Source organism: Psammomys obesus, unplaced genomic scaffold, assembly GCF_907164565.1.
Source record: "Psammomys obesus unplaced genomic scaffold, mPsaObe1.curated_primary_1811, whole genome shotgun sequence".
NCBI classification, from domain to species: domain Eukaryota; kingdom Metazoa; phylum Chordata; class Mammalia; order Rodentia; family Muridae; genus Psammomys; species Psammomys obesus.
In genome coordinates, this window is record NW_026585797.1 from 20,202,537 (window position 1) to 20,223,375 (window position 20,839).

The 20,839-nt window shown below is 42.6% G+C and overlaps 1 protein-coding gene and 1 long non-coding RNA gene across 5 annotated transcripts in view; one reads left to right on the forward strand and one right to left on the reverse strand.

Annotated features, from left to right (window-relative positions):
* Positions 1–20,839, reverse strand: part of Akap7 (A-kinase anchoring protein 7) — a 128,062-nt gene that overhangs the window by 31,402 nt on the left and 75,821 nt on the right. For all 4 annotated transcript variants that reach the window (XR_008719248.1, XM_055599304.1, XM_055599302.1 and 1 more), the window contains exon 7: positions 10,907–11,054. Coding sequence is in view for 3 of the 4 variants with exons in the window: in XM_055599304.1 (XP_055455279.1) it covers positions 10,907–11,054 (148 nt within the window). In the remaining variant the exon portion in view is untranslated. The remainder of the gene's footprint in view (positions 1–10,906; positions 11,055–20,839) is intronic.
* Positions 1,255–6,247, forward strand: LOC129670722 (uncharacterized). Its single transcript, XR_008719249.1, has 4 exons — positions 1,255–1,418; positions 4,239–4,348; positions 4,936–5,061; positions 6,177–6,247. It is a non-coding gene; the product is annotated as an uncharacterized LOC129670722 (long non-coding RNA).

Genomic DNA, 20,839 nt, shown 5'->3' on the forward strand with positions numbered 1-20,839 from the left:
CAACTAGCTAAAGAGCTAACCATGATATGGCGCTTTTGATCCTCCTGCTTCCAAGGCCCGCATGCAGGGACCATGGGCATGGACCACCACTCCTGGTTTATACGGTGCGGGGAAGAAGCCCAAGGCTTTGCATGATCTAGGAAAGCACTATACCAACTGAGCTACATCCAAAGCCTGATTTGTCCGTGTTCATGTAAAACAAACAAAAAACCACAAGAATCAAAACACAATAAGCATTCGTCTGTTGCCTAGACCCAAAAGATGCTGCTTCTGCATCTCTGTGGTCATTTTGTAGCCAAAACAGAAGGTTCTGAAGCTACATCATTGAATCCTAATATTCAGATGCTGTCCCCATCTGGGTGTGACTGTGAGGGGAAGGAAGGGCTGAAAACGCATCAGGAGCTCGGTCAGTCTCTCTGTTAAGGTCTGGCTCTGAACCCCGGAACTACTCACCACTCCATCATCACTCCTATCACGTCGGAATCCAACAGACTTCGGCCTCTCTGTGCAGTACTTTCACTCTTGAAAGTGAAAAGTTATAGAAGTGTAATTACCATTCACTGTGTAATTTTAGCACGTAATTGGAAAGAGATTTTTTTTTTTCTCTAAAGCATCGGAAGAAACATGTAACATACCATCCAAAGCATATGCTAAGGGAGGGGGAAAATAAGTCGAAAAGTAAGGCTATAAAATAAATCACTTTATTTGGTTTTTGTTTTGTGCTTGTTGAGACAAACCTCACTCTGTAGTTGAGACTAGCCTCAAACTCACAGCAATCCTCCTGCCACAGCCTCCCAAGCGATGGGATTGTAGGCATGAGCCACCACAGCCAGCTCCCTCTTTACCAATCAATCCACAGCCGGTATCCAAAACCTCTAAGGAAGTTCCAAATCGTGCCATCAAATACCTCCTCCATGGTTACTGTCGGTTTGTTCTTTTATGCAGCTGCTGCCCAACTTTAAACAACACATGTGGCCAAAGCCCTTTTCTATGTTGAGAATAGGACACACTGGGAAACTCACTTCCCGGCTCAGGGGAGCATGGATCGGCAGAGGACGGAGGCTGGGGCAGGCGGAGGAAGACAGCAGGTCTCCGACACTGAGCATTACAGCATGCGGTCAGCAGTCCACATACTGTGTGCTAACACAAGGGGTGCAAAGGCTCTTGGGGTGAGGTTAACTTTGAAAGTTAACTTTGCCAACTGGAGTGGGTGGCCAAGCAAGGTCCAAAGGAGGGTGAGCCCTACACTTCCAGCCACGCAAGGAAACCCAGCATTCCCCCGGGCTGGATCCTGCCCAGCAGTGATTGAACAAAGACCACGACCGATAATCAACAGGTACTGTCCAACCATGCTGCCGGTAGCCTATCCTTTGCGGGTATTAACAATGCAACCGCAAGAGCCGCCGCATTACTTAAGGGTAAGTTAAATGTTTGGATGTTAAAAACTTCTTTGAAAACAAAAGCGTAACGTACACTGTAGGCTAGTGTTTAGATCCTTAGGCAATCCCATGCAGAGGTACCCTGCTTGGTTCCCACGGACTTCATTACAGTCATTACCACTTTAAATTGTAATTGCGTGTGTGCCTGACTTCCCCGCTAGGAAGACAATGTGGCAGCACAGTTCCTGTTGGCCCGTCTCTGACAGTCAATACACAGCATAATGTCTGGCATTTTGACGGGTTCAAAATTATCTGCTCAATAAACGGAGTGCTAAATTATAACAATCCAAACCTGACTGAAGATGGTCAAAAGTGAAGGGGGAGCCTTTACATACATGATGGTTAGCAACGTCTCAACTGCCTCATGGGAGCCATGAATGAACTGCTAATGCAGGCAGAATCAATGAATCCTGAATGCATTCTGCCAGTGCGACAACCAAAGCCATTTACTCTACCGCCATGCCTCACCCCATTTCTGTTCTAAGGAGAATGGTACGAGAAAACAGACTGGAAACTGGACTTTCATATGGAGCTGGAGGGTGAGAATTTTGTTTCCCTAGCATTTAACCAGACATGAAGTAATACCCAGTCTAGCTCTGACAAAAGCTGCAGTTTGCACAAAATAGCTGAAGTTTGGATCCTAATCTTAGAAGGAACTTCATAGGGCTATTCAGACCTCAGGTTAAACACCAATGCTACCCTCTCCCATTGGAAAAGGTAGTCATCGAAGGCATTTTACAAATCCCTCACTAACACCCAGTCTGAGTGCCCTGACCCTCCTAAGAATCCGAAATCTTTCTTGTTGGTTGTATTCCCAGTACAGATTAAGAAGGACCTGGCATTTTCTTTCTTTCACTAACGCCCTTTCCTTACGCCCTCTCCTGGGCTTAGGAGAGCCACACACAGCCTGATACTGACAGTGTCTGCATGACCTCATCCAGCCCTCACAGCAGACTCAGGAGGTCACACCTACTGTCCACGGCTTATAGATGCTTTGGAGTCATTAAGCACTGTGCACAAGCTCTACAGCGGGGGAGCCGCAGCGGCAATGCGAACAAGGCCTGTGTCTAGGAGCCCTGCTCACTGTTTCCTGTTCTGCACTTTGCTGGCTCACTAGCGTTCTCTCTCTCCCTCTCTCTCCCTCCCTTTCTCTCTCCCTACATCTGTGTTCTCCCACCCTTCATTAATATACAGACAGACTGAGCTTCACAACTGTGTCTCTGTGATTTCATCTCGTCATCAGATTATTTTTAATAATATATAAATTTGTCAACTTTATCATAGCTAAAACAATTAAACCATTTTCATCCATGTATGTATATACAGTATGCACACACACACACACACACACACACACACACAACATGATGGTTACCAGTCTTTGTCGACTAGACTGGCTTTAGAGCAGCGGTTCTCAACCTTCCCGATGCTGCAACCCTTAAATACAGTTCCTCATGTTGTGGTGACCCCCAACCATAAAACTATTTTTATTGCTACTTCATAACTGTAATTTTGCTACTCTTGTGAATCATAATGTAAATATCTGACATGCAGGGTGTGTTTTCATCGTTACAAATTGACCCAAAGCAGTCTCAACCCACCAGCTGAGAAACACTGATTTAGAATATCCTATGAGATGTGCTCCTGGGTAACTCTGATGGGTGTGTCCAGAGAGGATTAGCTGAAGAAGAAAGAGCCATCAGTGAAGAACACTGTCCCACAGGCTAGAGTCCTTGATGGGATAAAAAGGGAAGAAATGGAGCCTGGGGAGATGGAGCTCTTGCAAATTGCTCTCTGCACAAACACAGAGACCTGAACTCCATCCCCAGCACCCACGTGAAGAAGCTGGGTGTGGTGGGGGCTGCACAACTGCAATCCCAGCAGTGGGGCGACAGAAGCAGGAAGAGTCTTAGGGCCTGTTGGCCAGTTGATCTAGCTGAGTCCGCAAGCTCAGACTTTAGTGAGAGACTCGGCCTCAGAATACCGAGGGGGTGACTAAGGAAGACACCTGACACCAATCTTTGGCCTCCATGTGCAAGCACGTGTATACGCACGCATGCACAGACAATACAGTTAGTACTTTGGATTTTTGAGAAGAAAACGGAGAAAGCCAGGCGGCACAGACTTTCTGTTTCTCGACTGCCGGGATGTGAGCAAGCGGTTACCGGATCTGCTGCCGCGGCCGTCATGCCTGCCACCTCTCCTTCCCGGATGGACATGAAGAACTGCCGCCTCAAATCGAGTCAACCAAATCCTTCCCCAGGTTGCTTCTTGTTATTGTTTAGTCACAGCAACAAAAAAGGTTAACTAGCGCACATAACGCAACAGCAAACATTACTCAGAAACCTACATAGGCACCTTTGCTTTTGAAATGCAGTGTTGGTCACGAACCAGCCTGAGGGAGGCTCAGGAATAATGCAAGTCTTTGATACTATAAACAGGTGCTCTGCTATCAGAAAAGACTAGGCTTGCGGTAAGTACTCCAATACACATACACATACAACACCATGTCAGAAGCCATGTGCCACGCGGTTAGAAAATATTAATAAATAGTAGTGAGGACACTGAAAATTTTATTCATAGGAGCCAGGGCGATAATATGACAGATTAGCTAGCACCAAGCGCTGGCAACAGGATCTCCTCACACTAATTTCCTATATTCTTTTAAAAATTTATGCATTTTACCTTTACAATCTCACATATGTCTGCCTTGCAGAGAGAACACCCTCCCCTCCCATCTCTCCAAAAATCTCTTTTCGGCTCTTATGTCTCTTCTGGTTTTTTTTTGTCTGACCTAAGGTTAACCAGGACTATCCATGTGCCTCGTGGGCTCAACACAGGGTGACAGCGTATACAACTATAGATGGTGATCCCCTCTCCAGAATATAGGAGAAGCCGAGAGTACAGAGGTACAGAGTGGAGCCCTGTGATCCCTGCCCCCTTCCCGGACTGACTGATGATAAGGTCCACTTTATGTGGGCTCAGTGTATGTTACTATAATCGATGTGAGTTAATGATTAAATACTTTTGCAGAGTCTAGGGAATACTGTTTTTTAGCCTTATCTCCTGGCACTTACATAATTCCCTGTACTGTGTTTTTTTTTTTAATTTTTATTTCTTTGAGAATTTCATATAATATATTTTGATCATATTCACCAACCTACTCTCACCCCCTTCCCAGCCCGCCCAACTGGTATCCTCTTGGGTTTTTTGTTTCTAAGACCACCAGGGACAATTTGTGCTGCCCATATACCCTTGGACACACTGCCATCCATTGGACAATAGTTGCCCTACCAGCAGCCACACAAAGAAAACGGACTCCTCTCTACCAGAATTCTATTTGTAGAGTTTAGTTTTTCTTTTTCCTGTGAGTTTAGTTTTTAACTATTTGAAAATACACTTCAAATTGAAGGCTCTACAAATAACTCACTGGCTAATTTATAGAGTTTACTTTGTCGGAAGGAAATTCTCACTTAGCACTGCCTCTTTAATACAGGCCTCTCAAGATGTCTAATAAGCCATAAGGCATGACTCCAGACCAACAGCTGAATGGATTTTCAGAACAGCCTGGGCCACAGCTGCCGCTTTGTGCCAGCGTCCCAATTAACATGTGATACGCCAGGTACGTACCCTGATCAACAATAGGATTAGTCTTCTCAGCTGCCCATCTTGAAGCTTTGTCTGACTCATAAAAATATAAAGAAATGACCCAAGAATTCCAACTTTCAGATGCTCTTCATCTGGATGAGGGGCACGTAAAAATGAAATTTCAAGCTTCCTCTGCTTAGAAAACATGTTTAAGCTGGGAGCAATGGCACACGCCTCTAATCCCAACAGTCAGGGAGGCAGAGGCAGGCGGATCTCTGACTTCAAAGCCCGCCTAGTTTACAAAGTGAGTCCAGGACAGCCAAAGCTACGCAGAGAAACATCCTTTCCCTATTAATCTTTCCCTATTACTTTCCACAGAAGAACGAAAGAACGAAAAACTTCTGAACTTACGTCCATCAGAAAACAGACATTCTTAGATTTCAGAATATAAATTTCATAAAATAATTATTTCCTGCAGATCAGTCCCTGAGAGACTACTATATTTTTACAGTTGTTACATTTTTACCCCAGAACTTTCAAATGGAAATTAAATGAAGAAAGGGAAAAAGTAAGAAAGAAGATCAAACTGGTTTATATTTTAATGCAGAGTAGCAAGTACTCATTAAAATTAGTTTATTGGAATAATCGTCTAAAAATATTGGTCAAAATTCTGACAGCCAAAATCTGCTTCCAGCAGAGACTTTAAAATGCTTTGCCCTACAGGTTCTTTGTAAGATTCAAAATTTGTGACAGCCCTCTGTTCCAAAGAGCTTTTATACGGGATTTTATTTATAAATATTTTCTGAACTCAGACAGTTGTGAGGGGTTCTTGATGCTGTACTCAAACATGACACATTGTGGTTTCTTCAAGGTCACAGCAGACGTCTCCTCCTTTACATTCAGACCCTCTTCTCTCTCGCTCAGTTGTCTGGCAGATCTTTGCTCCCTGCTTGAGCTTGTAATGTGAGCTGGAGAATACTGATCCACTGAGTTTCAATGCAACGTCATCTTATGACATCAAAACTCACCCCCATTACCATCAACCCCATCTTCACTAGAAAGGCTTTTACTGTGGACCAGCCAGGAACAGGAGTAACGTTTGGGATCCTGAAATTGTTCTGTATCTTGACAGTGATGCTACTTTTGCAGGAAAATTACGAATAGGACTTCTTCGGTTACATTATTTGAATATGTGTGGACGTCATGTTAACACATCAGAGAACACGGTTTTCTAAATTTTATATGATGTGACAGATGAAAACAAACTGGGAAACAGTTCATTATATACTCCAGAATCTCCACCCTGTGCACATGATCCCCTGCAATAAAAACTGGGAGAAATGTTTTAAAGTTGGATGCTGGCAAGCTCGTGGGAATATAGTTGAAACTTCCAGCGTTCTTCTTAACCTTTTTGTAGCTGAAGCATGAGTGTGCCACAGCATGGTATTCACAAAGTCTGCCGACGAGTGGAGCAGATCTGAGGACCTCAGGTATGGCAGCACGTGCCCTTACTCCCTTCTGGTCTCTTCAGAGCTGGTGTCCCAAACTTTGCTTCAGAGCCTATGTTTTCATCAGCAGTGCCAACTGTGATACACACTGCGACAAGTCCGCATCTTTATTTTCAAGAAAGCACCCACCTGTATCACTGTCCATTGTTCTTCCAGAAAAAAACAGCTGAAGGAAGGGTAACGGCAACTTTAGACAGCAGCATCTACAGCCGCTCAAGAAGCTTTTCCTCAGGCCAGTCTGATTCAATGCTCGTCAGAAACGCTTCATGGGAACTTTTTTAAAAAACATTTTTTTTTTTTTTTTTTTTTGTCACATGAAGTATTAAAAAGACACTCAAGGATTGAAAAGAAATGTAATTAACGTTTAACGACTCAGCAAGCGTATTCTTATTCAAGCACGGCTTTTTAAAAACAGCTGGATCTGCGGAGGGTGGACAGATGTGTTTGTGGCTAGAAATGCTTCCACTGCAAGCATGAGGACCTGACTTCAAATGGCCAGCACCAGTGTGGAAAGCTGGGCATAAGTCAACATGTGTGTAACTCCAGTGCTGTGGGCAGAGATGAACGGGCAGATTATCCTGAGAGCTTTCAAGCCTAGCCAACCAGTGAGCTTCAGGATCCACGAGACCTGCCTTAAAGTAATAAGGCAATAAAGGACACTGGCTGTCCTGTGCTGGTCTCTGCACAGGCATCTCACACTCAGACAGGACAGAGACACATGATCACACACACACACACACACACACGCACATCACACACGCATCTCACACACAGACATGACAGAGACACATGATCACACACACACAGACACACACACATGCACCTCACACACAAACATGACAGAGACACACATTCCCACATACCTGATCTCACACACAGACAGGACAGGGACACACTTCACACAGAAGCACGCACACACAATCAGCTTTTCAAAACCTAGTAAATGTTTAGCGTTTTTAGCTGCAGCTACCCTGATTGCTACCGGCCGCTGCATTTCCGCCCACCATTGCTCTAGCATAACCAGCGTAGCTGCAGGCCCAGTGAGAGGAGCAAATGACGTCTTATATTTTTAGAGAAAATATAAATAATTTTTCCTTCAATGACACCTTGAAGGTATCTAAGGGTCCAACTGCAAAGAGATGGTGAACCTGAAATCGTTTATTAAAGAATTTGAAACCCACAAAGGTATTCATGAAGTTATTAAAACAGTGACTCCCCCGGAGGGTAAACACAATGGAGTGTATTTTCAACTGCAAAACGAAAGTGAAGAGAGTCAGTTAAGGACGTCTCTATCACTAAATGGGTCTTCTCCTAAATGGATCTTCAAGTGGGCATATGGATGTGAGTCATATGAACACTGTCAGCCTAAACGTTTTAACTGTGCTGTTGATCAAACAGAGGTCTGGGCTCAAGGCTTCTGGAAAGCTTTCAGATCTTCCACCCAATGGCGGTAAACAAAACCTACTGGCTGCCCTCCCCCTCCACTGTCGCCTCCTCCCACCAGCTGCACACAGGCTTTCTTTCTTTTTTTATTTGAAGATTTTTTTTTCTGTCTATTTTGAAGATCATTTTATTTGTGTGTGTGTGTGTGTGTGTGTCTGAGAGAGAGTGCGTGCAGGCAGGAGAAGGCATCAAGTCCCCTGGAAAGGAGTTCCCCACAGCTCTGAGCCCCCATGGGTAGCAGCCACAGAACTCAGGTCTGGAGGAGAGCAGGCGCTACCTGTTCACTCTTGGCAGTGCTCCTTCCTAAAAGAGAGTTCACACTCACATACCAAGTAGGCTAGCAAGTAAGCTCTGATGTCATTAAATTGTGTGTATAAGTGAATTTTGTGTTCATAATATTGTAACTTACCATGAGCTTATCACGCCATCGCCCATCACAAGATGAGAGGCACCTGTAAGACTCTGGGTATCAAACTCAACTATTTACTCAGTTACCTCGGCATGGACAGCACCGTCCATCCGCTCATCAGTTTGCTCATTCACGGAGCTCGCAGCTTCCTCAACCGCTGCTGCTGCTGCTGCTGCTGGTTCGAGGAGTTTCCTCTGGTTATCACTGCCCCGCCCAGTGCTTCCCTCCCTTCCGTCGTCAAGTGCTCAGGAGAAGGCAGAATCTTAAGCGGTTAATACAAAACCACTCCAACACTGTCACGTCTCTCAGTTGTTTTTCTTACGCTTATGCTGGGGATAAGCTCTGTCCGCAGGAAGGCTGGCAGCAGAAGCCGCTCCCAGTCAGGAAATGGAGGTCCTCAAACTCCACCCCTAGCAACCTACCTTCTCCAGCTAGGCTCCACCTCCTCCACCATTGGTTCTCAACCTGTGGGTCCAGACCTTTTGGGGGGCCCAACGACCTTTTCATAGAGGTTGCCCAAGACCATAGGAAAACACATCTATTTATGTTATGATTCACAAGAGCAGCAAAATTGCAGTTATGAAGAAGAAGCAACAAAATAATTTTATGGTTGGGGGTCACCACAGCAGGAGGAACTGTATGAAAAAGTTGCAGCACTAGGAAGGTTGAGAACCACTGTCCTAAAAATTGCATAGTCTTTGCAAATGGTGCCACCAGCTGGGGATCAAGTATTCAAACACACACTTATGAGAGATATTTTATATTCAAAGCATAACAAATGGTTCAAATTATGAAACAATCAATTAAAAACTCTGCCAATCAGATACAGTATGTAGAGCTGCCGATGTGTAATTTCTAGCATATACTGTACCAAACTGAGGAATATTCAAAGATCTTTAAAACAATAATATATTCCTGAACTGACTCCCCGCTTCACAGCTTTTGAGGGGTAGGGGAAGGGAAAGGGAGAAGAAGAGGGATGGGTTGGGAAGAGGGAGAGAAAAGAAAAACCTCTAGTTTTATAATAAACTACATTAAAAGCAAGTATCAATTTAAAATTCATATTGTCATTACTTAACATGATGGGTAAGAATATAAAGTACTTGTAATAAGCAAAATATACTTTAAAAGTTAAACGGTACAAAAATTCAGAAGTGGTCTGTGCAGAATAAAAACAGTTACTCTGCGTTAGAGGAGTGTGGGAAAGGGTGGACAGACTTTGAGCCTTCACTACAGCTAGGAAACTTGGTGACCCGCCTGCAGAGAGAAAGGCAGAAAAGACCTGGGGCTGGTAGAACAGAGCCCCCTACTGGCCACTGAGCTCATGAACACTATAGGTTTTATAATGCAAATCTCACAGTATCTTCTGTAAAACTGTAGTTTCCTCCTTTTTCTTAAAAGGGGAAGCGAATGAAGCGACACATGTTCTCTCAAGGCTGGCCTAACACAGAGGAGACTAGAAAAGCCAGCCAATAATCCACACTACAGGGAAAGATCTGCAATTCCCCTCTGTGTGACTGTCGGCAAAACCCGTGGGCTCTAAAAGCTCGTAGACCCTCCTTAAAACAGGATTGGAGTGCTTCAGAATAGGAAACTTAAATCTTCTGTTTAAAACAGACCTTTGGGAGGTCAGCGATGATTTCTGTGAAGCTCAGTAACGAGGACTCAGAAATAAAACTTTTTTTAAACCTTCAATAAACTTCAGAATGTGAGGATTCTCTCCGGATATATTTTTGTCTCTTTCTTTCTTTTTCTGCTAATTGATGTGGAAAGAAACTACACTTTGGCTGAAGAACTTGAAATATTTATCTTCAGGCTACTTAAAGCACATAAGTCAGGCTGTCTTCAAGTTCTCTTTGCTACAGCGCCTCGCAGTTAAGTCAAACAGAGCAGGCTCCTCTGAAAGCCATCCACCTTCTGGCAGGTGGGAGATGATGACTGTCTCCTTAAGAATGCTCTTTTCTTGTGCACTTTCCTCCTGGGAACTAGCCAGAGCCAGTCTAGTCACACACCACGGGCAGCATTCAGGCGTGAGCACAGAACCATCCGAGCGTGGACCTTTGCTTCCTCTCCAAGCTTGTTTTCTTTACAGAGGCATCGAGGTCTGGAGCGTCACAGGCCACCTGCGGGGTTTCATCTTCCGGTGGTGAAACTTGCAGAGCCCGTCAGCACCCACAATTAAAAGCAGCCACCATGATGATGATGATGACTGATGTGGAGCAGTGTGGCCTGAGGCCCTCCCTGGACAGAGTGCTCTCTGCACATCCATGAAATGAAATTTAAGTGAAACAAATTCTCAGCCAACATTTCAAGACCTAATTATGATGCCCAGAGTATGGAAGCTGAGAGAGGAAAATTCTGTGCATACTTTCTACTGCACTGCTACAAAAGAAAAAACAACACACAGAAAGCAAAACCATAGTATTTTGAAAAATAAACGAGTCGAAAATATTCGTTGTAGAAGTGGCGCTAAGACATCAAAAGTAAAAACATGGAATGACGTTTTCAACAGCACTCACCAATCACAAGCGAAGACTCGCAGTGATAATAGCCGTTACTTTGTTTCTTCTTCAACATGGAACAGAGGTCTATCTGGTACAGGATTTCTTCTCCAAATCTGTGGTTGATAAATTGTTCATACAATCCAGGCTCTATTTTTTTCACTCCCTTGAAATGACAAAATAAAACCATGTCAAGCAATCACTTCACCTGGACAGTCAGTTCACCTTTCTATCAGTCTCTCAGAACCTGATGCTACATTCTAGAATCGAGACTGCCTCCAGGCACTTGAAAACAGCTGCCACAAAACTGTTGTGTTTTGAAAACAGCCTCCATGCCTGGGACGGGCTGTATTTGAAGCCATGAGCAAGGTGTGCTAATTTGATGTGGTAGTGCTTGGAGCCTCTCGCATCTTTGAGCCTCAGAACTAAGAAAGCTCGAGATGATTCAGGATCAGGGACGGACTAATCATCTGCAACAGTATGTCTGGGTTCGTCTCTGTCTATCATAGGGCGGGGAAGGTTCTACTAATACTACCTCACTTAAGCCCCTACATAAAGATCACCTGAGGACAAAGCTGATTTTAGCAGGGGCAGGGGGGCCAGAGGCCCTTCTGCATCTTCCTCCAGCTGCCTCTCCTTATTTGAACACAGCAGGGCAGCTGCATGCTGAAGACCCTCAGCAAGGTACTCTTGGTACTACTGCGGTTTCCCAGGAGAAAGAAACACCTCCTTACCCAACGTTACTCATTGTCTTGACACTCCAACCTCAGAGTCTCAAGACACAGTCTCGGAGTTTTACTTTCTTATTAATTTTTACCTTTTACTAATGAAATTTCCCCCTATTGCTAATAAAAAATTTATAGAACATTTTAAATAAAGACAGGAAACCATGTAATTTTGTTCTGTTTCATTTTTTCCTATGCAAATAAAAATGACTTTTTACTTTTCACATGAATATAGTTTTATCCTCGGTGCTCCTTAAAAAACAGTTTCATTATTTTAGTAAGTCAATAATAATATACAGATTGAAAGATGTTTTGTCTCTATGTGTTCCACTGTATGAAGCATCACATTATTTATCCACTAGACTTTTGCCCTTAATAGCTAATGGTATAGTAAGACACTCTTGTATTCTGTGTTTACACTGGCCTTAACTGCTATTGTCACCCCACTTACAGCCCTTTCCAACTCAGTTTGGGAATTCTATTCTACCTGCACAGGCTGAAAACTTTGGGACAAAAATCCAACACCCCTTCATAATAAAAGTCCCAAGGAGATTAGGAATACAAGGGACATACCTCAACATAATAGAGACAAGAAATTCAAAGCATTTCTACTAAAACCAAGACCAAGACAAGGCTGTCCACTTTCTACATACCCAATCAATATAGAACTTCAAGTATTAGCTAGAGCAATATGAGAACTGAAGGGGGGATGCATGGGAAGGAAAGAAGTCAAAGTATCTTTATTTGTAGATGATACGACAGTATGCATAAGTAACCCTAAAAAGTCCACCGAGAACACCCTTCAGCTGATAATCACTTTCAGCAAAATAGCAGGATACAAAATCCATAGACAAAAATCAGCCCTCCTAAATACACATGAGAAAAAATTCAGGGAAACTACTTTCACAATAGTTTAAAAAATACTTAAATATTTTGGGGTAACTCTAACCAAGAAAGTACAAGGTAATTAATTTAAAAAAAAAAAACAAAAACCAAAAAACAAAACTGAAGACAGTAAAGAAAGAAATCAAAGAAGATGCCAGAAGATGGAAAGAGTGTCATGGGCTGATAAGATTAATAAAGTAAAAATAGCCATACTACCAAAAGCAATGCAGGTATTTAGTGCAATCCCCATCAAAATTCCAACACAATTCTTCACAGAACTTGAAAGGATAATTTTCAACTTCATATGGAAACACACACACACACACACACACACACACACACACGCCAAGATAGCTAAAACAGTCTTGAAAAAAGCAAAGAATTGCTAGAGGTATCACTATTCCCAATTTCAAGTTGCACTACAGAGCTATAGTAATAAAAACACTGTGGTATTGGCACAAAAACAGATATGTTGATAAATGGAATTCAATTAAGACCCCAAAATAAGTTCATACACCTATGGACATCTGATTTTTTATAAAGAAACCAGAAACATAGACTGAAAAAAAAAAAAAAAAAAAAAAAGAGAGTATCTTCAACAAACGGTACTGGTCAAGTTGGATGGTAGATCCATATTTATTACTCTGCACTAAACTCAAGTCCGCGTGGATCAAAGACCTCAACATAAAACCAGATACACTGAACCTGACAGTAGAGAAAGTGGGGAACAGTCTTGAACCTATTGGCACAGGAGACAACTTCCTGAATAGAACACCAACAGCTCAGGCATCAAAAACAATTAGTGAGTGGAACCTCATGAAACGGTAAAGTTTCTGCATGGCAAAGGTCACCATCATTCGGATAAAGCAGCAGACTACGGAATGGGAAAAAGTCTTTACTAACTACACACCTGATAGAGGGCTAATGCAAAAATTATATGAAGAACTCAAAAAATGGACAGAAGAAAAAATAGCCCAATTTAAAAATGGGGTAAAATCTAAACAAAGAATTTTCAAAAGAAGAAACTCAAATATCTGAAAACACTTAAATGTTCAACATCCTTAAGTCATCAGGGAAATAAAAATCAAAACCACTGTGTGATCCATCTCTACACAGTCAGAATGGCTAAGATCAATAACACAAGTGACGGCTCATGCTGGCAACTGTGGGGTTAGGGGAACACACATCCATTGCTGGTGGAAGTGCAAACTTGTGCATCAACTGTGGAAAGCAATATTGTGGCTTCTCAGGAAGCTGGGAATCGAATTACCTCAAGAACCAGCTATTCCACTCTTGAGCATGTACCTAAAGACACTTCATCTTATCACAGAGACCATACTCAACTATGTTCATTGCTGCTCTATTTATAATAGCCAGAAATTGATAATGACCTAGGTGTCCCTCAACTGATGAACAGATAAAGAAAATGTGGTACATTTACACAACGGAATATTACTCAGCTTTTTTTTTTTTTTTTTTTTTTAATGAAATCATGACATTTACAGGTAAGTGGTTGGAGCTAGAAAAAAAATCAACCTGAGTGAGGTAACCCAGGCCATACAAAGTAAAATCTGGTCAAAGGTCCAGGTCTGTGGAAGACAAATGTGGTATGTATTCATTTATATGTCAATTTTAGCTGATAATTCATCAATAAGCAAGCTACAACCCATATAACCACAGAGATTAGGTAGAGAGTTAGGGACTTAGGGCGGGGAGAGAATGGATTTCCCTAATATGGGGAAATTGACAACATAGTTATGGATGAATGAGGGTAGGGACAACTGGAATGGGAGGATCAAACAGTGACGGTGAAGGAAGAGGTGTTGAGAGAAGAAATACAGAATAAAGGAATACAGATGAAACTAAGCCATACGTACATTATGAAGACAATCTAAATGAAATGGCCTAATAACGGAGGGCATGAAGCATCCCTCACCTCCAAATGAAGTTTCCACCGGAGGAAATGAGTTTCATCTCATTGGGTTCTTGGCCAAAAGGGCCTGCTGGGAACTCCCAAGAAACCCAAGGTACTTCCAGAGCTATTGGTCGTTCTCCGCAAGCCGGAAGTAAGGCCATTTTGCTGAAGACAACACCTACACAAATGTGGAGAAGTCGAGCTGGTGGCTACCTACAACCTTCATTTGTACTGACTACTGTTCAGTACTGGGAGGTGCCTTGCATGCTACCAAAGGATAAAGGTAAACACCAACCCAGCTACAAATCCTTCGGTATATATACCATGATGGCCTGTCTGCAAGGTACAATAGTGGCACAGAGCTTTTGGGAGTAGCCAACCAATATGTGATCAGATTTAAGGCCCACACCAAGAAATGGAACCCATCTCCATCACTGCCTGGATAGCCAAGGACCTGCGATCACACAGGCCAGGGACCAAGGGGACAACCAAATACTACTGTTCTGCTAATGCCACAGTTCTCAACACATGGGGCACAACCCTTATGGAGATGACAGAGCAGATACCCTGCATAGTGGATATCTACATTATGGGTCATAACAGTAGCAAAATTACAGTTATGATGCAGCCATGAAATCAATTTAGGGTTGGGGTCACCACAACATGAGGAACTGTGTTTAGGCTGACAGCATTAAGATGATTGAGAAGCACTGTGCTAAAGGAACACAGCAATAAAATGACTCGCAAAGACATTCTGCTGTACTGAAAGTCTTTGCCTTCCCTGGCCTTCATCTGAGAAGCTTCCTCCTGAAGTAGAAGGAGACCAATATAGAGACCCACAGCTGGACAATGTGCAGAGAATGAGAGACCTTGTAATATTCAGCCCTAAACGGATTATCTCCAGATCTCTCTCCTCGGGGCTCAGGGAACCCTGCGGAACAGAAGGCAGAAAGACCGTAAGAGCCAGAGAGGATGGAGGACACCAAGGAATAAGGCCTCTAGACACAGCAGGATGTGTGTTCTCTGTCCATTTGGCTGATGATATGTTTATCCAGACTCCTTTAATTTTTTTTTTTCCAATTGGCCTTTGTAGAGGTTAGATTCAGGTACTGAGGTTACTAACCATCACTGTGTGGGGGCTGATGTGTGCTTTTAGAGCCAAAAGAGGTTTTGTTTGTTTTTAAATAAAATTGGGTGTCTATTTTTTTTAAAAGTTCTAAGAAAATGGAAACAATTTTACTTGTCTTTTAAATGTTTTTCTCTGTGTGTATGCATTTATGTATGTTTGTGTGGGGGTGCATATGCATGTTTGTATGCAAATGTATGTGTATGCCTGTGAGCACATGTATAAATTCCTCTGTGTGTGTATATGCTATGCCCAGTTTGTGAGACCCCCAAAGACCACCAGCAATCGACTCTGTTGCAAAATACATGAGGATCTTTTTATTATAAGCTCGAGCCTGGGTCGCAGCATCTCCCTGATTCAACAGAAGGAGTGAGGTCCTGCTTGCAAAACCACAAGCGGAGTATTACATGCCTTGGCATTACATGATTGGATAAGGGAAGCTGACTTTTGAAATGATTGGTTTACTTTAGGCGCCAAGTCCATAAATGGTTCCAGCCAGGCCATGCCGGTTTCCTAGCAACTGTATTTCTAGTGGGCAGGAAAAGAATTCAGTAAGGCCAGTTCCTCCCTGCAGGTGGCTGGACATGTCTCCACCTGGCTGGCCTTTGTTCAGGCTTGTGCTTTACACTTTAAGCCAATACCCAAAAAAATCTACATTTCCATTCTTTAGTCTTTCATACACACTTAAGAAGGTGAAAAGGGAGAGTCAATGGTTCCTTCAGCAGACAGTGACAGCTTAGACAAGCATCTTCAGGTCCCAGGATCCAGCAATGCACACTTGTTAGGTTCTCTTTTCATTTTTAAAAATGTCACTTTTATTGTTTTATATTTTATATTTGTTTATTAATTTGGAGGGGCCATGCCACAGTGCACATTTGGAGGTCAGAGGACGCCTCTGAGGGAGCTGCTCCTCTCCTTCCCCCATGCGGAACCTGGGAATTGAACTCAAGTTCTGGGGCTTTTCAGAAGGCACCATCACCAGCTGAGTCATCTCACTGGCCCAAGAGAAACGGGGGACATTCAAGAAGCCTGTAAACTAATGTCTTCGACTAATGAACTGTAGCACATGACAAACCCCAACTATTTTGCAAAACTTCACAACTGACTTCTAATATGCATCCTAAGGTGTTGGCTTTGTTCAGCAAGTAGAATTAATTCCATAATTCATAATTTATATAGAAAGTGCAGCTCAGAAAGGCAGGGGGCCTTGGGAGAGTATGAAGCTGTCTCTCCTAGTCAAAATTAAAAATTTAATAAAGAATCTGGAAATAGGTGAGAACGTGCTTAAGCTCATATATATTGGAACATCAGCATAGTCTTTGCTCTCTGGAGCATTCTCTGGGCAGCCTATTTCTTTTCTAATAAACTCTGAATTCATCTCACCATCCAGTTTCAGCAAACAATGTTTTTTTTTTTATTTTTTATAATAAATGGACCAGTCTGTGCTATATAGGAAGACCCTGTCTCAAAAACTAAATAAATAAGGAAAGAATTCTGAGGAGACTGGTGACTATATCAAAATCAGACATTGCTCAAGGCAAGGCTAAGAAGTGTCCTATTTTTGTAAGGAATCTATAGGATTGGCAAAGTACTCTCAAAGGTATCACCTTTGAAGGTTATAGCTTCAAGTCAAAGTGACTGGGGTGGTGGCATTATATTCAGGCTCAGGAATTTATAGCCCAGCTCTACCCTTAGAATGTATTAACATATCAGAAAAGAAAAGAAAAGCCTCAAATTCTTAAGTCCAGAAAAGTCCAGCCAATAATAAAATCTAAGTGAGTTGAGACTGCTTCAAATGTAGAGAAACTCTACGACAATACCATGCTAAGAATGCTGCAAACCTGGTGTTTGCATATGTAGGGTGACAGCCTAATATTTTGCATCAAGGTTACTCTCCCTGGAAATTAACAGGGACAGTGTATGTTTTAAGGGCTTCAGATATACAACTGTGCCCAGTATAAGTACCACATTGTTATGCACTATAACACTGAAAGAAAAAAAAATGGACGTTAAATATGAATTTTATGGCATAGATACAATCAAGATACATGTATGTTTACATGTATGAAAGTTTCAGCAATATTCTAGTATATTCTATTATAAGCAAATGCAGGCTATTATACCTTGAAGCAATTTCCCAGTGAAACTTAATATCAACATTTCCAAGACTGCCTTAATTATTCGTGATCACTTAAGATTTGCTTCCCTTTAGCCTCCTTTCAGCCACAGAGATGATCATTGACTGTCAAAGCCATTTGTTGGCCTTTGGTGCTGTGTATCTTGAAGCTGTGAGCATTTCACTGGACTGTAACTTGGCACCCGAACAGCCAACTCCTCAAAAATGCCACGAGGGCCTGGCAAGTATATTTAGAATCATGTGATGGCTGAATGTGATGATAAATAATGGAGATTATTTACTCTGGAAGCACTCGCAACACCACTTACATCAACTCAATGATATGCATAATTTAAAACGTGCCAAAGGCTGTTCAGACTGACATTACTGAACATCCAGAGCTTTCTTTAATGCAGTTAGAGATGTGGAATAGCCAAGCTCACATTAGCTCACAATCTGTGACAGAGTTCCCGTGCTCACAACAGTGCAGCAGTCGTTTTATTAGGAAGGTAACAGATGATAACGGCTTACTGCTATTTGTAATGATAATCACAATTTACATAAACAGTCTGCACATGAGTCAAATGGAGAAGCCATCCTGCTGACAATAAGCTTAACCTTCAGGACCTGGGCTATGTTTTCCAACACTTTATTGCTGGATCCAAAATAATACGTAAGACAGTTCAAGAAATTCCTGTGACAATGACCTAAAACCAAAGTTAGAAATGTAAATTAAGAGCTGAACCAAACTTGCCTAAACTTTTGCGCATCAGCAAGTTAAAAAGCAATGGTAACATCTGTACTTTTGTTTGTTTTTTTTTTCACGAGTGAGAGAAGGCTGTATTCCTTCAGTGGTCTGTTAAATGTTTTTAGATTATTTTTAGTGATCACTATCTCTAATGAAAATTAACCTATTGGTACTCAAAACTATATAGATATTGGAGTTGGTGTAGAGATGTGAAGAAGACTCCAGTTTAAAATTCCCCATCACCCTGGCCCCCTTACTATAACCACAATTTCTGATGCTCATACTCTTCACTGCATCGGTCCCTTCATGGGAATTGCCCCGGGGGAACTACATTCAGGCTTCCTCAGCTTCTCTCAGTCAGAACAACTGAGCAAGCTCAGGTCCACCAAGCTTGCTCATGACCACTTTGGGAAGACAGGCGCTTTCATGGACCCAGCTACTGGCTCAGGAACAGTGTGGGGATTCTCAACCGAGCAAACAACACCCTGGGCAGGAAGGGCTTTGCAGTCTTCTTTTTCTGTCATCTGGGGTCAAGCAATGAGGGTAGTCCTCCACTTAGCACATCCATTTCCTGCTTGGCCAAGGCCCTGACAGCCCACCTGTTTAGTACCTGCCAAGTAAGTTTACAGAGAGAAACATTAGGAGTGATGGAAACAGAAAAAAAGAGTGACGCTACTTTATTATTTCAGATCAATCTGCAAACAATGATGCCTCCTATCACCTAGCCGTAGTAGAAAATAGTACTTTCTATGAACTCAAAAGGTAGCCTTTGAGACCAGAACTATTATTGTCCCCAGGTAAGGAGGCAACATCACAGAAAACTAGTCACTTGCAAGGGTCACAGAGAGTCAGTGGTCAGAATAAATACAAATACAGACAAACTGAAAAGGACAGAGTTAGATAGCCTAAGCTCTATGCTACTTACTCTAAGATATCAAACTCTAAGCATATTAATGAATCTTGAGAAACATTCATATGCAATCAAGCCAATGTCAAAATTAGTTTGGTAACCTCTAGCATTCTAAAATAGCTGCCTTTATTATGCTGCGTTAATATTACTACACCATGTGGAAACTATGTGCACACAGTAATTGGTTCCCATTTGCTCTGAAAGAACTGAAAGAACTTGTAGGGGTTGGAGAGGTACATCAGCAGCCAACAGCACTTGTTTCTCTACCAGAAGGCCTCAGTTTGGTTCACAGTTTGATGGCTCAAAATCTCTTGTAACTACAGTTTCAAGGGACTTGCTTCCCTTTTCTAGCTGCTGTGGGCAGCCACATATACGTGACATTCATTCACAGAGACACACACGTAAATAAAAATAATAAAAACAAATATTTGTAAAAGAACTCATAGATGTTGCTTAAACACAGAAAAGGTATGCAAATGAGCCAGCCCACTAAAAGAAGCCCTTTCTTACTATAAAACGCCAGCAGAGATTTCCCGAGTTCCAGAACCATGGTTTCCTGAACACGTAATAGCTCTCAATCCCATATTTTAATCTAGAGCATTATACAGTTCAGTCTGGGATTTTTCTGGTACACCTTCTCCACGATCTCTCCATTTGATAACTAGCCTCCAGCATGCCGGCCCTGTTTGATCTCGATGCTTTAAGGAAAGAAGCCCAGAACCTCTTCACCTACATTATATACAATATTCCACGTTGAGGAAGAAGCAGAAACATCTGCCATAGCTTCAGGGTTTTGATCCAGTCTGGACATCTCCCTTTTGATGCCCTAACACTTTGAGGGGAGCCCAGTGCTCCTGGGTGGAATCAAGTGGCAAGGAAAACAGTCACTGAGGGAAAGTCCTAATAGGACAAGCTGCTTCATAAAATCCTCAGGAGGAAAGCACTGTGGTTCCTTGTTCCAGTGTTTTTTTTCCTTGAGCTGCTGGCACAGAGCAGAAGAAGAGTGTCTGGCTTTAGCTCGCAGACATTTATATAGGCCTGGCCGTGTTAATCACAGGGCTAACAGGTCACTGGGACAGGAGTTCTCACAGTTCAGGCATGATACACTCTGTGAGGAACACTGAGGTGCCTGCATTTATTGCACAGTTCTCATGCAGGCCCATGCTTCGTTTGCTGGGCCAACCTCAGTTTCTCTCTCAGAAAGCTTCTCAAGCCTATCATGAGAGACCACATGCTACTGGACCAGACAACCGGTGGTTGTGCTTGCACATGGCTTTGTAAGTGAAGAGACAAAGTGGGGCCCTACATCAGAGGCATCCAAGAACGACTCCTGTAGAAGAGCTAGAAGACCACGCTACAGGGCCAAACTCCAGCTCTGTTCTTGGGCCCAAGCAGCCCTGTGGTCGCCTGAATGGAAACACATTCTAGCCTCTTCCCTAACTCATATCCATTTTCCTGAGCTTTTGCTCTTTGCTACATTTTTCTCCTTAACTGACCAAATTGACAACTTCTAAACTCTAAAGATG